Source organism: Chionomys nivalis, chromosome X (genome assembly GCF_950005125.1).
Source record: "Chionomys nivalis chromosome X, mChiNiv1.1, whole genome shotgun sequence".
NCBI classification, from domain to species: domain Eukaryota; kingdom Metazoa; phylum Chordata; class Mammalia; order Rodentia; family Cricetidae; genus Chionomys; species Chionomys nivalis.
This window is the reverse complement of record NC_080112.1, coordinates 112,681,917-112,698,090: the sequence shown is the minus strand read 5'-3', so window position 1 is coordinate 112,698,090 and position 16,174 is coordinate 112,681,917. Positions and strand designations below refer to the sequence as shown.

Genomic DNA, 16,174 nt, shown 5'->3' with positions numbered 1-16,174 from the left:
TTGTCCCATTTCTGAAGTATAAAATGCTTTAGTATGTCATCTGTTTAAAAGCCATTGCTCTAATTTAGTTTATTCTTAGTCACCTCAGAGAAGGATAGCTTAGCAACTTATGTAATGTGGGTTTAAAAATATCCACATAGCATCTCTCTATATATATTACACATAATTTGGATGGGAAGAAATCGTAATAAATAGGAGCAATATGGCATCTTCCAGAAATAAAAGGAAATAATTTACTTTAAAGTCATATAGTTCTTGAGAAATATTTGGCTCTATCATTTTCAGCTCTTTCTACTCCACCATAATAGTAGCAATAGAAATTAGGGCAATTTGGACAACTATAAAGGAGCAGAGGAAAGCACTAATATAAGTGTTACTCAAATTTTGATGTAGCAAAGAATGTGAAGTAGGTCTTTTGCTCTCTTGAATAGTTTTATTCATAAACTATAGTTCAGAGAAACAAACTGCATATTTTACCTTTTCCAAATTCTCTACTGTTAATATCCATCTGATTTACTTTTCATATGTGGAACATATAGTGTACCATGGTGAGATTTACAGAATTTAATGTTTCAATCTCTGCTGTTTGCCACTCGCTGCCTCTCCTGAAGGTGGCACAAATCATTATTAATTTCATGGCAAAATCAAAAGGATCATCCATGTCATTATCTGATGCTATTGAGTCAGAGCTAGAAAATTCTTCTTGATTTGTTCAATGCAACAGCCCATTTGACCCCAGATACAATGTATTCATGAGTTTCTACTGCCTATGAGTTTCTATTGCTGCTTATAGGAATTGCTGACTTTGTAGAAATTTGATCAAAACATCAAAGATTGCAGAGAAACTGTGTTCGTGCCCTTCAAACCATTGATGGAGTACCTTAACCTCGCCTTCTCTTGATGCCTTGCATATGGTCATCTGTCTTCCTGACTACTACTTCATATGGCTTATTTGTAAATTCAAGAAAATGTGCTTCTGACTGGCACTGATACATCACTGATGCCAGCATATCAGAGAGGATGAAGCATAAGGAAGCATTTTTCGATTCAGATGGAAAATATTTCAGATTTATGAGGAAGTCCTGACAATAGCCGTTCCATGATATCTTCATACAATCAGTATCTCTCCATACCTCTCTTTACCAAATTTTATGACTTCAAAACTTATTCAAAGGACTTATTTTCTTGCTGATCTTAAAGGTATAGTGGGTAGATGTGAAGCAAGAACTGCTTGGCTGAACACCTTACCTCTGGCTTTTCACATACTCAATTTCTACTGCTTTCCAATGACCACTTACAGAGGCATTATGCGCAGAACACCTATTGATGTCCCACTGATATTGATGTGATTTTCCCTGGTGGATTGAGGGCAACCCGGCATATAGTCATTAGTATGTAAAGGTTATGGTTAATGGATAATAGAGGAAAATGAAATAGCAGAAGGGAATTTGCACAGGAAACAGAAGCAGTAAATAGTTTCAGTGAAAGATTTTCTTGTGTTATACAGCAAATGCAAAGGGGATTGAAGAAAAGATGACTCTTACAGACTCAGAAAGAGTGGAGGGTGAAATGGTTTCATATTTTGAAGTATAATACGGTTTTATTTCAACCACAGAAAGCCATTTAAAAATAATCTTATATAATATAGTTCTTATGTGGCATCTTCCACCTGAATGTGTATTTATGAATTCTTATGTTACTTTTCTGAGATGGTCAGCAATAGGGCAGTAATAGGATAAATCTAAGAAGACAGTGTTTTTTTTTTTTTTTTCAGTACTTGGTTTTGAACTTAAGGTCTCAAGCATGCTAGGCAAGCACTCTACCACTGAGCAATATAACACCCAGCTTCTGGAAGAGGGTTTTACAAATTTATCTAAAGCCATATAATACCCAGGTCATGATGGAGCAAAGAAGAAAGTCACAGTGTTTGCAATAAGCATTTCCTTTTAAACCCATGCAATGCTATTAGCATTTTGAATGAAATGTATTGCAATTGGAATTATCTCACAGTAAATATTTTCAAAAGACACCTCTTAACCAATCAAACTACTTAGTTCCACTTACCATCACAGAAGATCACCTGGTATGTCTAGTTAAATTTTAAAACACCCAGGTAGATTTATTTACTAAACTAAAATGTTTACTGGTATGAATAAAGGAAGCGAGGTCTAATGCTAAAAGCATGTTTTAGGGAATTCATTTCATCATTAAAAAGTAAAAGAACCATGAGCAATATGCTTAATTATTAGAACCCATGAATGATAATAACGAATGGAAGTTAGAATTATAGTAATATTTAACTATTATAAACTACTTTCTACATTTATACCCTATTTCAAGTACTTTAATTCTTATGAATTTATTTATTTCTACTCCTAGTCCTATTATGGGTATCATTTTAAGCATATTATCAGGTTAGTTAATGGAGATCTAAACAGATTAAATGATTCACTCAAGGCAACATGTTAGTAAATAGGAGAGATTTAAAAATCTATGTTTATAACTGTTGTAGAATGTTACCTTACTATCCTGTTAAATTGATATTCTATATAAAATATCATTCCTTGAAATGACTAAAAACCATGCATTCATTAACAAAATGAAAAATAATCAAACAAGCCTCAGACTATAAAATAAAATTTGTGACATGGCCATCACATCATAATAAAATTTTTAAAAGACAGATTGAATCATAATTTAAACTTATTAACACACACTCTCATATTACCTGAATTAATTTGCATTAGGGGTTATGTCTTGTATATAAGACAATATTTCTGTGTAGTAAAGTGGACAGAAACAAACACATCTAACATTAAGTTGATTTCAACATTCTAAAGTTGAGCAAGAACATTTTGAGGAGTCTTGATGGTACTGCAACATTTCAGATTACTCCTTATTTTGAATATTTTATTTTTAAACACTTATTTACAAAGCTTGTGTGCATGGGTTGGGAACCTATGTCATGGAGTGTGTGTGGAGGTCATCGGACAACTTGCAGGGTAATGTTCTCTACTTCCTTAAAATGGGTTCTGGGGATTGAACTCTGATATTTCAGCTTTGTAGCAACTGCCTTTTCAATGCTAAGCCATTTTCTAGTCCTTATCCCTTATTTTGAGTGATTTCATGTTAAAATCATATTGGAACTGCAATTCTTCTTGATCCTTTCATTCCCTCAAAAGTATTTCTCATTGCAGGTCATTATAAATTAAATAAACATACAATCTGAGTATTCAGTGAAACCTAATATAAAGAAAATAATTTTGATACAAGAAACCATTGTCCATGTTTACTGGAATAGGAACTGTTTGATGGCAATTTTTGAAGCAAGAATCATGGACATCAGCAGAGGCTATGTGCCTTGACTGCTGACACTCCAGTAACATCTTGCAAAAACTATCTGTTGTTTTCTTACCTCTTCCTGTTTCATGGCTCCTATAGAAACTGGTTATGTAAAAACTATCTGTTAATGCTTTAGAAAATTGGAACCAATCAAATGTGCTTTGTTATTTACAAGTATATGAAAATCTAAATATCATTTTTAACCACTTCTCAGAATCATATTTATTATATCTTAGTAAATAACCCTATGTTGTAGGGTGCTGCAGGCTGTGTTCCTGCCACCCCAGCTCCTGGTCACCTGGCTAGCTTATGCCCCGAAATAATTACACGGAAACTGTATTCTTTTAAACACTGCTTGGCCCATTAGCTCTAGCCCTTACTGGCTAATTCTCAACCCATCTCTAATAATCTGTGTAGCACCCCAAGGTGCGCTTACCGGGAAGATTCTAGCCTACGTCCATCCTGGGTTGGAGCTTCATCGCGTCTGCCCCAGAGAGGAGAGCTATTGAGTCTGAGCTCACTTCCTCTTCCTCTCAGCATTCTGTTCTGTTTACTCCATCCACCTATGTTCTAACCTATGAGGGCCAAGCAGTTTCTTTATTTTTTAACCAATGACCTTCCTCTATCAACCCTGCTTCATTTGTTAAGTGGAATTTCAGGTTAAACTTGAAAAGAAGTTGTTAGTGACATATCTAGGTAGTTTTCTTTTTTTAATCATGATATTTCATTCATCATTGGAACAAGGCTTTCAAAAATCACGTGTTTCTTAAAGTATTTACATTTTAAACTGGCAGAACCATTCAAGCAAGGAAATTAACATTCAGTCAAAATAAAATGCCATCCAGAAAAATCAATACAATTTTCTATTAAGTGTGGGTGACTTTAATCAGAGTGACCAAAGAACAACATTTTTTTTCCTTAAAAGTGGAAAGAATGCACACAATTACCCTCCAAAACTCAAGAACCACATACTTTTCAACTTCTTGTGAGAATAAGGCTATCTGGTTTGGTTCTTATGAATTCTTGGGAAGACACCGCACTGAATTTTCTGAAAGCTCCCAAGTGCTTTAATGAAATTGCTACCTGAAAATCTGAGTAGCCATCTTACTGTGTACTTATAATTTAAGAAGCTATTGTAGATTAGTACTTATGACTGCTAATGAGAAAACCATAACAACCTTTTAATTGAAAGGAACATGGCTAACTACAGCAAGTGTAATCAATAAGACTGTGTTAGTAGTATAAATATTTCTTCTCAAAGAGTGTTCTTTCTACTCCAACAGCAGTATTTAAGGTTGGGAATGGAAAAAAAAAAGAACTAGGAATACATTTGTTATTACAACACTTAATTATGGTACAAATCTGTGCATCTCAGCACTGAAAGTGAATTCTTCCAAACCAAACAATCTTCGGTTAAAAAGAAAACTCATATATAGAATAAAGGACTTACCAATTACATAGGCTAGTAACAAGGCCAAAGTCACTGTGATTGCAGTAGCGCTCAAGGCTGTGCACTTCCAATTGCAGCATCTATACGGTTTGTTAAAAGTGAAGGCAGGTCGGGAAAAGGTGCTCCGAGGCAGCGGCCTGGGAGGTGGTGAGTAGACAGTATTGGATGTCAGAGGGTAGTTCTGACTGGCTGCACTGAAGATGGCAGAGGAACCAGATCCGTGTTTAAACAGGAAATGCCTAATGGAGAAAAACAGAGAAGTTCCCCTGTAAATGCCAGAGCCAATTTCTATAAACCCCACAAACTCTACAAATTTCAAAGCATCATACTGTATGACAAATCTCACCAGACCTGGAAAGGCTAGACAAAAATTTCAAGTAATCCAGTGGTAAATGAATTGGTTTTGGTATTTTTTTTCATTTCTTCTTCTCTTCCTCCCCATCTCTGCCACTCTGTCCCTTCCTCAATCCCTCCTTTCCTTGCTCTCTTGCTGACTAGTAAATGGTCTAATTCCATAGTTGATATTCACTATTCTTTTCTCATTCCTTAATCATGATTCTGAAGAGCTGACTGTGTTCTGCCATAAAATTTTGATAATTAGGGCATCCTAGATACCAGTGTTTGGCCTTTTCCTCACTATCAAACTTTAAAAACAAGACTTTTGGCAGATATTAATTAATCTTTTAATTAATTAATTAATTTATTTATTTATTTATTTTGGTTTTTCGAGACAGGGTTTCTCTGTGGTTTTGGAGCCTGTCCTGGAACTAGCTCTTGTAGACCAGGCTGGTCTCGAACTCACAGAGATCCGCCTGCCTCTGCCTCCCAAGTGCTGGGATTAAAGGCGTGCGCCACCACCGCCCGGCAATCTTTTAATTTAAAATATCAAACATATGGCTCACTTGAAGCAAGCTATCCCATTTATCCACCAACAACCTTGTACAGTTCACATTTTAACATATCCATTTTTATCTGTTTAGCTCATCTCTTCAATTCTCTATCTACTAGCTGGTGCTAGTTTTTGAAAGTTGTTGTACAATAGAAAATTTCTCAAAATATTTCAGATTCCAACATTATTATTATATAGAGTTGATATTATATAGTTTGTTTTCAATATAAAATTTATATGTGAAAACATTCACTGTTAACATATACCATTGCTGGAATTTGACAAATGCCATTACTTGAGCAAAACAAACCTCTATCCAAATGTAGAACAGTCCCATAACTCCAGAAATGCCCTCATCTTTTTTCTAAGCAAATTTCTACCTTGATTCCCAGAGACAAACTCAACTCTGCACTTTCTCAACATACATTTATTATGCCTGCTGTGGAACTTTATACATGTGGAGCAATGGTGTTATTATATTATATTCCTACAGAGTGATCACACATTCCTCATTACTATTATAACTGGACCTTTCATAAATAGTGATACACTCATAAGTAAGGACTTAAGACAAACATATATATTTTGACCCTGTACTTTCCTTCCCTTGTGAGGTGCTAAGTGCCATGTGTTCTACTACATACTCATTAACGCATTCATTTTTTTCCTTGTGTGGAACAGGCTATGCTATTTTCCTCATTGGGCTTTTAAGAATGGGAAGGCAAAAATAGGTTTAAAATGTTGTGCAAATTCACCCTGTAAGCAAGTGACAGAGCTAGAATCAGCATACAGGTCATCCAGGCTTTAATGTTCTGAATCTTAACCACTCTACTGTGCCCTCTGTGGCAGTAAAATGCACTGCTAAACAAAGCACATTCTAGTGTTACATTTTAATGCACAGTATAAAACCTCTCAGTAAGTGAAAAGTCAACATCACCTTGCAACATATGCCCAAATGTAAAAGATTTATTTCTAGCTTCCACATTTAAAGGAAAAGAGGTGTATACATTTAAAGAAAAAAGTCCCAACAACTCTAACGTGCCAGGTGATGAAAAACGCTGACAATAGAGAATTTTGCTTGAGTATCATGAAGGTTAACTGTTTTCTAAAGGGCTAAGTTACTGAATGAAATTGAGATCCCTGCACCTTTCTAGAGGGCAATTTAACATTATATACTAAAATGTTTTAAATATACATATTATTTACATAACAACTATGCTTTTAGGAGTTGTCTTCAAGAAATGATGCCTATGACACTTTAAGAAATCACTTATTACAATGATATCTATAATAGCTAAAGTAACTTATACATATCCCTAACACTTGATATTTCATTAAGTGATTTTAAAAACTCATGGTACATAAACATTGCAAATTGAGCTGTAAACATTAGGAAAAGCATTCACACATAGTACTAAGGAAAAGAAATCAGACCTCAAAAGGGGCAATAGGATATACTTTTTTAAAGGGGAAAAAAGCATAACATTCATGAATAAAATGGTAATTTGTGTGAAGTTTAGGATGTAGGGATATTTTATTAATGAAAAATGTTCTCGATCTAATATCAGTTTTATAATTAGGATTAGAAGATTTGTATCTGGTGAATTTACTAATCTTTCTATCTAGAGGGTCAGATATCAAGTCAGTTTTAATAAATGTGTTATTTTGATCCTCATGTGTGTTTGAGGTTGGTATATTAACCTACTTTCTAGATGACAAAATGAAGATCCAGAGAATTTTGGTAAAATTTGATAACTGATAATTTTTCTATTACTAACAAGAGACAACATTTGAGTGTTGACTTGTACCATTCATGGTTCTACTTCATAAAGTATTACATTACTTTGTACTTATAACAAGCTTATTATAATATTTATATGTCTCTTTTTATAGATGAGAACAAGACACAAAGAGATGCAAAAACTGGTCCATGGTCCCATTACTAATAATTGGTGATGCAGAATTTCCAAACTCCAGTATATTGGCTCCAGAGTCATTTCTATCAGACCATACACATACTAGGTTTACGTAGCTACTAAAAACATTAAGATTTTATAATTGGTCTGTTAAAGTTCAGAAGAAGCACATTTTGTGCTGAACTTGGCATGGTGACATTTTTCTAAGCTTTTTATACTGTTCCCTTTTGGATTTAATGAGAAGAATGAGAATGACACCTACAGAATCACAAAGTTTGAAGGAACTTTCTTATAAATCTAGCAGCCCAATGCCCTCAGTTTCAATGAGAGTAGCTTCAACCTAAAGAATGACAGTGGTTTACTTAAGTAACAGCTAGTTAGTATTATAGATAAAGCTGGTATCAGACATTTTTATTTAATATATTTCCATGGTATGATATTATCTGTAACCCTAATCTTCACTAGGTAAGCATCATGTTCTAATAACTTATGCTAAATGACTCAAAATCAACAAATACTATCTGTTCAAACCATATTACAAAATGTATGTGTATTCTATTGTATGTCTTTGCGCTGACTTGTTCTTCTGTTAACTTGGCACACACTAAAGTCATTTGGTTGAGGAATGCCTCTATCACACTGCCTGTAAACAAGTCTACGGGGGTAGTTTCTTGATTAATGATTGAGGTGGAAGTACCTAGTCCCCTATTGGATGTACCATCTGTGGACAGGGGGTCCCAGATGGTATAAGAAAGCACGATGAGCATGCCAAGTGTATCAAGTAGTAAACTTTTCCTCCATGGTTTCTGCTCAAGTTTTTCACTTAGGCCCCTAACTTGAGACTCCTCAGTGATAAAAGTGTATGGTGAAAGTTGCATTTGATCATGATATCTTACCACAAAAACAGAAACCCTAAATAAGAAAGAAATTAGACCAGGTTGTGGGATATTGTTGTGACAGATTCTGGACATGTGGGGTTTTTTTTCTTGTTTTTGTTTTTTTTTCTTATTTATTTATTTATTTACTTATTTATTAAAGATTTCTGCCTCCTCCCCACCACCACCTCCCATTTCCCTCCCCCTCCCGCAATCAAGTCCCCCTCCTTCGTCAGCCCAAAGAGCAATCAGGGTTCCCTGCCCTGTGGGAAGTCCAAGGACCACCCACCTCCATCCCGGTCTAGTAAGGTGAGCATCCAAACTGCCTAGGCTCCCACAAAGCCAGTACATGCAGTAGGATCAAAAACCCATTGCCATTGTTCTTGAGTTCTCAGTAGTCCTCATTGTCCGTTATGTTCAGTGAGTCCGGTTTTATCCCATGCTTTTTCAGACCCAGGCCAGCTGGCCTTGGTGAGTTCCTGATAGAACATCCCCGTTGTCTCAGTGTGTGGGTGCACCCCTCGCGGTCCTGAGTTTCTTGCTGGTGCTCTCTTTCCTTCTGCTTCTGATTTGGACCTTGAGATTTCAGTCCAGTGCTCCAATGTGGGTCTCTGTCTCCTATCATCGCCTGATGAAGTTTAATATTCAGGAGGATGCCTATATGTTTTTCTTTGGGTTCACCTTCTTATTTAGCTTCTCTAGGATCACGAATTATAGGCTCAATTTCTTTTATTTATGGCTAGAAACCAAATATGAGTGAGTACATCCCATGTTCCTCTTTTTGGGTCTGGCTTACCTCACTCAGGATAGTGTTTTCTATTTCCATCCATTTGCATGCAAAATTCAAGAAGTCATTGTTTTTTACTGCTGAGTAGTACTCTAATATGTATATATTCCATACTTTCTTTATCCATTCTTCCATTGAAGGGCATCTAGGTTGTTTCCAGGTTCTGGCTATTACAAACAATGCTGCTATGAACAAAGGCATATACTTTTGTTGTATGGTAAGGCGTGTCTTGGGTATATTACCAAGAGTGGTATTGCTGGGTCCAGAGGTAGGTTGATCCCGAATTTCCTGAGAAACTGCCACACTGCTTTCCAAAGTGGTTGCACAAGTTTGCATTCCCACCAGCAATGGATGAGTGTACCCCTTTCTCCACAACCTCTCCAGCAAAGGCTATCATTGGTGTTTTTGATTTTAGCCATTCTGACAGGTGTAAGATGGTATCTTAAAGTTGTCTTGATTTGCATTTTCCTGATCGCTAAGGAAGTTGAGCATGACCTTAAGTGTCTTTTGGCCATTTGAACTTCTTCTGTTGAGAATTCTCTGTTCAGCTCAGTGCCCCATTTTATAATTGGGTTGATTAGCCTTTTATGGTCTAGTTTCTTGAGTTCTTTATATATTTTGGAGATCAGGCCTTTGTCAGTTGCGGGGTTGGTGAAGATCTTCTCCCAGTCAGTGGGTTCCTTTTTGTCTTAGTGACAGTGTACTTTGCTTTTCAGAAGCTTCTCAGTCTCAGGAGGTCCCATTTATTCAATGATGCCCTTAATGTCTGTGCTGCTGGGGTTATACGTAAGAAGTGGTCTCCTGTGCCCATGTGTTGTAGAGTACTCCCCACTTTCTCTTCTATCAGGTTCAGTGTGTTCGGACTGATATTGAAGTCTTTAATCCATTTAGACTTGAGTTTTGTGCATGGTGATAGATATTTTCATTCTTCTACAGATTGACATCCAGTTTTGCCAGCACAATTTGTTGAAGATGCTCTCTTTTTTCCATTGTATACTTTTAGCTCCTTTATCGAAAATGAGGTGTTCATAGGTTTGTGGGTTAAAGTCTGGGTCTTCTATTCGATTCCATTGGTCGACTTCTCTGTTTTTCTGCCAATACCAAGCTGTTTTCAATACTGTAGCTCTGTAATAGAGTTTGAAGTCAGGGATGGAAATGCCTCCAGATGATCCTTTATTGTATAAGATTGTTTTGGCTATCCTGGGTTTTTTGTTTTTCCACATAAAGTTAATTATTGTCTTCTCCAGATCTGTGAAGAATTTTGATGGGATTTTGATGGGGATTGCATTGAATGGACATGAGTTTTGAGGAGGATTGTGGTAGCATTTGAACTTTAGGGTGGAAAAGACATTGGATGCTTACATCTCAGTGGCTCTTCTGTGGGGTCCTGGAAGGTAAGAATATTGAGCAGCACAGATAATAGAGGTCTGCCTTGTGAGGTTTCAGAGGGAAGGAAAACTCTGTTTAGACCTTTCGTGTGTGTTTTGAATTAATACTCTTTGATTCTGGTCTTCTGGAGCTGTGATTAGCAAGAGACTAGTACCACTACAATGAAATCTTTGTTTTGTCGGGATAATAGATGCTTCTCAGCTGGGGCACAAGAATCTACTGTGATTAAGCAGAGACCAGCACATTTCTCTGGGAAGTGTTTCCCCATGGTAAACAAACAGAAGCTGTGATGTAGAGGTGGCTAAAGCTGTACTCTGTGCCAGGAACTAAACTTGGTATTTTGTAAGTTTCCCAGGTCTTATTGGTCTTAGAGGAATGAAAGGTTTCTAGAGAGCAGCTGAGGTTTGATACTATGAAAAACCATTTGATGTTGGATATTGTTCTACATGCTGTGAATATGTTTTATTACTATTGGTTAATAAAGAAGCTGATTTGGCCAATAGCTAAGCAGAATAGATCCAGGCAGAATATCCAAGCAAAGATACAGGGAAGAAGAAGGCAGAGCCTGGGAGATGCCAGAAGCTGCCAGGGAAACAAGATGTGAGGTAGCAAGCCACGAGCCTCATGGTAAAATACAGAATAATAGAAATGGGATAATTTCCTGGGGGGTGGTGATGCATACTTTTAATCCCACCACTTGGGAGGCAGAGACAGGTGGACCTTTGTGATTTTGAGGCACACCTGGTCTACAGAGCGAGTTTCTGGACACACTCCAAAGCTATAGAGAAACCCTGTCTCTAAAAACCAAAAAAGGGATTAATTTAAGTTGTAAGAGATAGTTAATAGTAGGCCTGAGTTAATATGTCAAATGGTTTGTTAATTAATATTAAGCCTTGGAGTGGTTATTCAGGAACTGGCGGATGAGACAGAAACCTCCAGTTGCAGCCATTGGTGAAGGTAAAGTCTCAGTTTTGGTGAAGATTTCAGCATATTGGAGATGCCAATACCATGTTGGACTACCAAGAACAGCAGCAGCCATGGAATGGAGCTAGCTTGAACTTTAGATAAGTTGTGTGTGCTACCAACCGCAGAGTAGAGAAATTAATTCCTTTAGTGCCCAGAAGATCAGGAGTTGCAGATAGCTGACACTGAGCTTTGAACTTTTGGACTTTGGTTTTGTTTTGATTTAATTGTAACTGTGGCCTGACTAACTTCTTTGAGCAAGAAACTATGTAACTTGTTGATTTCACAAGAGCTCAGTTGAGAGACTGAACTTGTAGAGAAACTTGGGAATTTTAGAGAGACTGGAATTTTAAGAGAATTTGGACACAGATCTATCTATCTATCTATCTATCTATCTATCTATCTATCTATCTATCTATCTATCATCTATCATCTATCTATATATCTAAATTTTCTTTTGGTTTTTAAAGTCAGGGTTTTTCTATGTAGCTTTGGAGCCTGTCCTGGTACTTGCTCTGTAGCTCAGACTGGCCTGGAACTCACAGAGATATGCCTACTTCTGCCTCCTAAGTGCTGACATTAATGCTATGTGCCACCACCACCTGGTGACTTTGGATATTTTAAGGAGATTGTATTTTTAGTATTTGAATTTTTAAAGACTGTGGGGCTTTGGAATATTTATATTGTGATATTGCTATTAATATGAGATCTTAGAAATGGATAAGAAAAGAAAGGCTATGGATTAATAAGTGATACATTTGTGTGTCAAGTTGACAAGGGGTCAATTGTGCTGGTGCCTTTTTATGTCAACATGATACAAGATAGAGTTTTCTGAGAAGAGGTAAGCACAATTGAGAAAATGCCGACATAAGATTGTCCTGTAGGCAAGACTGTATAACAATTTCTAAATCAGTGACCGATATGGGAGTGCCCAAGACATTTTGGAATGTGGCACCCCTTGGTTGGTGATCCTGGAAGGTAAAAGAAAGCAGAGTGAGCAAGCTATGGTGAGCAGCCAGTAAGCAGCATTCCTCTCTGCTTCTGTTTCAATTCTAGCCCTAAATTCCCTCAATGATGGACTATGAGGTGCAAGTATAAGATGAAACAAACCTTTTCCTCTTCAAGTTGCTTCTTGGTCATAGTATTTTAGTATAGCAATGGAAACCTTAAGACACCGAGGATCTGAATTCTGTTATTTATACTTGCATGACAAGTACTTGTATCCATAGAACCATCTTTTGAGCCTTCTTTTTTTGAATTTTTTAAATTAATATAAATATATTTTTAAAAATGATTCATTTTAAAGACCAACCACAGTTTGTACTCTCCCCTCTCTTCCCTCCTCTCCCCTCCCTCCAAACTACCCCTATCCACTCCTCAGAAATGATAAGGCCTCCCACGGGGTGTCAACAAAGCCTTCTTTAGTAAGCCATATGCTCTTATAGCAACTTTTAAAGTATGTTAAACTGTTTTGAATGAATGGACAAGCATCACAGGACAAACAACTCTTTAGTAGATGAAATAATTGTTATTTTTTCTAGAAGATACCTAATTTATCCCAAAATGGAAGAATGGAGACATGGTATATAAATAACAGTAGGAGAAAATATATTTCATTGTATAAGTGACCCATAGCGTTCTTTTCATTTCATGTAACTGTGCTTCCTCTTTTAGGTTTTTAAAAAACCTGTGTTTTAAAAGGGCAGATCTCTTCTTTATTGCCTGGCGAGTTCTCCTAGACAGAGTTTTCCTCATTGGCCATTGAATTTACTAATGAGCAAGCAATGGAGCAGTTCATAGGCAACAGAGTGGTGTAGCCTTCTTAGACTCCCACCCTTGCCCTATGATTATTTTTGAGGTGACAAAATGTCACAGACATAGTATTAATCCTATACAGTCTCACTGTGATATGTTTCTATGGGATAAAGGGGAAACCTAGGAGACTGGACTCTTTTACCTAACGTTTGAAGATAAAAATTCTTCAATCTTTTGCATATTTATGAAGAAGAACAATTGGATTTTCAAGACAATGTGAGTGGCCCTGTATGCTGGGTATTGATTTGGTTTGGTATATCATTAAGAGGTAGAAGAAAGACAGAGAATTGTTGGCTATTATGATGGCAATTACAAGCAATAATCAATATCCCTGAGCACTGTAATTTCATCTGATGTACACCAAATGATTTCCAAATGCAGTTTCATAAGTAAAATATTACAGATTAATGAATAAATTCAACAGTCACAGCAGTGCAGCATTTAAACTAATTCATGTTTGAGTGGAATCCAAATCATAGTCCTCAGTGATAGTAGATAATAAAATAAGTTCATATACTAAGGTTCTTGTTTTCTTATTAACAAGCCCACACTAAGTGTCTATGCTGAAAGCGATCTATACTTTGTTGTGCATCCTGAGAAACAGCGATATAAATGCTATGTATTATCATAAGCTTTGCAGGTCATTGTGGAAAGTGAAACCAGAGCCTAATGTGTTTTCATAGTCCTTGAAAAAAGTAGGAGCATAAAGACAAATGCACAGTACTAGACTTCAGCTATGTGCTCATAAAATCAGATCATCTGTCTAAGCACATTGCTTTTTCCCTCAGGACCCGAGGATATACTAAAATGTTGTTATCAATTTCATACAATTGGTTTTTTTTTCTACAGAGCAAATGATGAAAATGCAGTTCAAGAGTTTATGTGTAGGTAGTGGCTCTTTTTGCATCTGTTTTAATATTCAAGTTCAATTTAAAAAAAAAGGGAAAGTAAGATATTACCAAAGGAAATGGGCACATAAGGATATTGTAAAAAAGAAAATCTTCAAGACTGATGAGACCCAGTGGTGGTAAATGGGAGTATAACAAATGCTCCTGTAAGGATTTTAAAATCATCTATAAAAGGGGGAAATGTATTCTCTCTTTTAAGCCCCTATACTACATAATTCTGAATGTATCTGTTAGTATTAAATAATATGATTTAATATGGCACTTAAAATTCTACAGGAAACAGACAGAAATCTACAGCTTTTTCACAACAGATACATAAATAACCAATAGTTTTTCTTTTTACATCTTATAAACATTCTTATGAGACACACCTCAGCCTGTATTACTGTAGGTATAAGCATTTGGATCATTTTTTTTCCAAGAGAGAGTGGTTCAACTTGTTTCTACTGGAACCGAGGTTGAATTTCTTTAAAGAAAAGATTATGGGTAGGGCAAAATTTCATTCGTATGGGGTAATGAAACTTAATTACTTATTTTTTAAAGTTACTAAATGTAGTTTGGTGATAAAAATCTAAATAATGTATTTTAAACTATGTAGTGCAGTAGTGTTAAGTACTTTGTGAGAAGTTTCTAGAGTTACTTTTCTATAAAATTTGAACCACTATTTGCTCATTAAACAACTCTGCCTTTCCCCCACCACTCACCATTCCATTGTTTGTTTCTTTAATTTTGACTCCTTTCCATATGAGGGAACATATTATTTTTATTTTCATGTGTGGCTCATTTCACTTAACATAATGTCATAAAGATTCATCCATGTTGCAGTATGTTACAGCATTTTCTTTTTTTAAGGCCAGATAATATTCCATTGTGTGTAAAACTCACATTTGATTTATTGGTTCACTCCCTTATCAATACGTAGGGTATGCCTATTACTTGGTTATTGGAATGAATGCTTCTGTGAATACATGAAAAAAATATCTCTATAGGGTCTTATTTTAATTGACTTGGATGCATACTCCAAAGAAGCATTATGGGATCATATGGTAGTTACATTTTTATTTTTCTAAGAAACGTCTGTGTCATTTTCTCATAGAAGCTTGTATGTTTTAGTCTCTCCAGCGGGGTACAAAGGTTTCTTCACATTTTCTCCTCTTCAATGTTTATTATTTCTTTGGTTTATTTTCATGTTTTAGATTTACTTATTTTATTTTATGCATGTGTATGTTCTGCTATGTGTGTGTACATGTACCATGAATATGTCTGGTGCTTGAAGTGGTCAAAAGAGTGCTTCCCACCTCCTAGAACTGGAGTTACAGGTGGTTGTGAGCTTCCCGATATGGGTGCTATGAACTGAACCCGGTACTCTGGAAGAACGCAAGTGCTCTTAATTACTGAGCTATTTTTCCAGCCTTTGGACTTCAGTTGTGATAATAGTCTTACTAATATGGTTTTTACTTTCATTTCTTTGATGTTATGTTGCATATTTTTCCATATGCATTTCGGGCTTCTGTCGCTCATATTTGGAGAAATAGGTATTCATAGGTTTTCAAATCCACATATAAAAATAAGAGAAAACATCATTTTGAATCAGCCCATTTTCTTCTCTGATGAGACTATCTCATCAGAGTCTGTGGGAAAGTGTGTCAGTATGAATACTCTGTTTTCCATTAGTTACCCTTTGCAAAGACTTCAATTTAGAATAATACCATTAAAATGTAATTATAAAACTTATATAAATTTTCTTGAGCTTATCAGCATTATCAATTTGAAAATTAAGCAGGGTAAATAATTTTATCCCTCTACTAATAGCTACATAAAGGAGGATTTCATTTTCGTT

The 16,174-nt window shown here is 36.0% G+C and overlaps 1 protein-coding gene across 1 annotated transcript in view; it reads right to left on the bottom strand.

Annotated features, from left to right (window-relative positions):
* Tenm1 (teneurin transmembrane protein 1) overlaps nt 1–16,174 on the bottom strand; it is an 836,340-nt gene that overhangs the window by 324,507 nt on the left and 495,659 nt on the right. Inside the window, exon 7 of the mRNA XM_057759068.1 lies at nt 4,793–5,031. Within this exon, the coding sequence (XP_057615051.1) occupies nt 4,793–5,031 (239 nt within the window). The remainder of the gene's footprint in view (nt 1–4,792; nt 5,032–16,174) is intronic.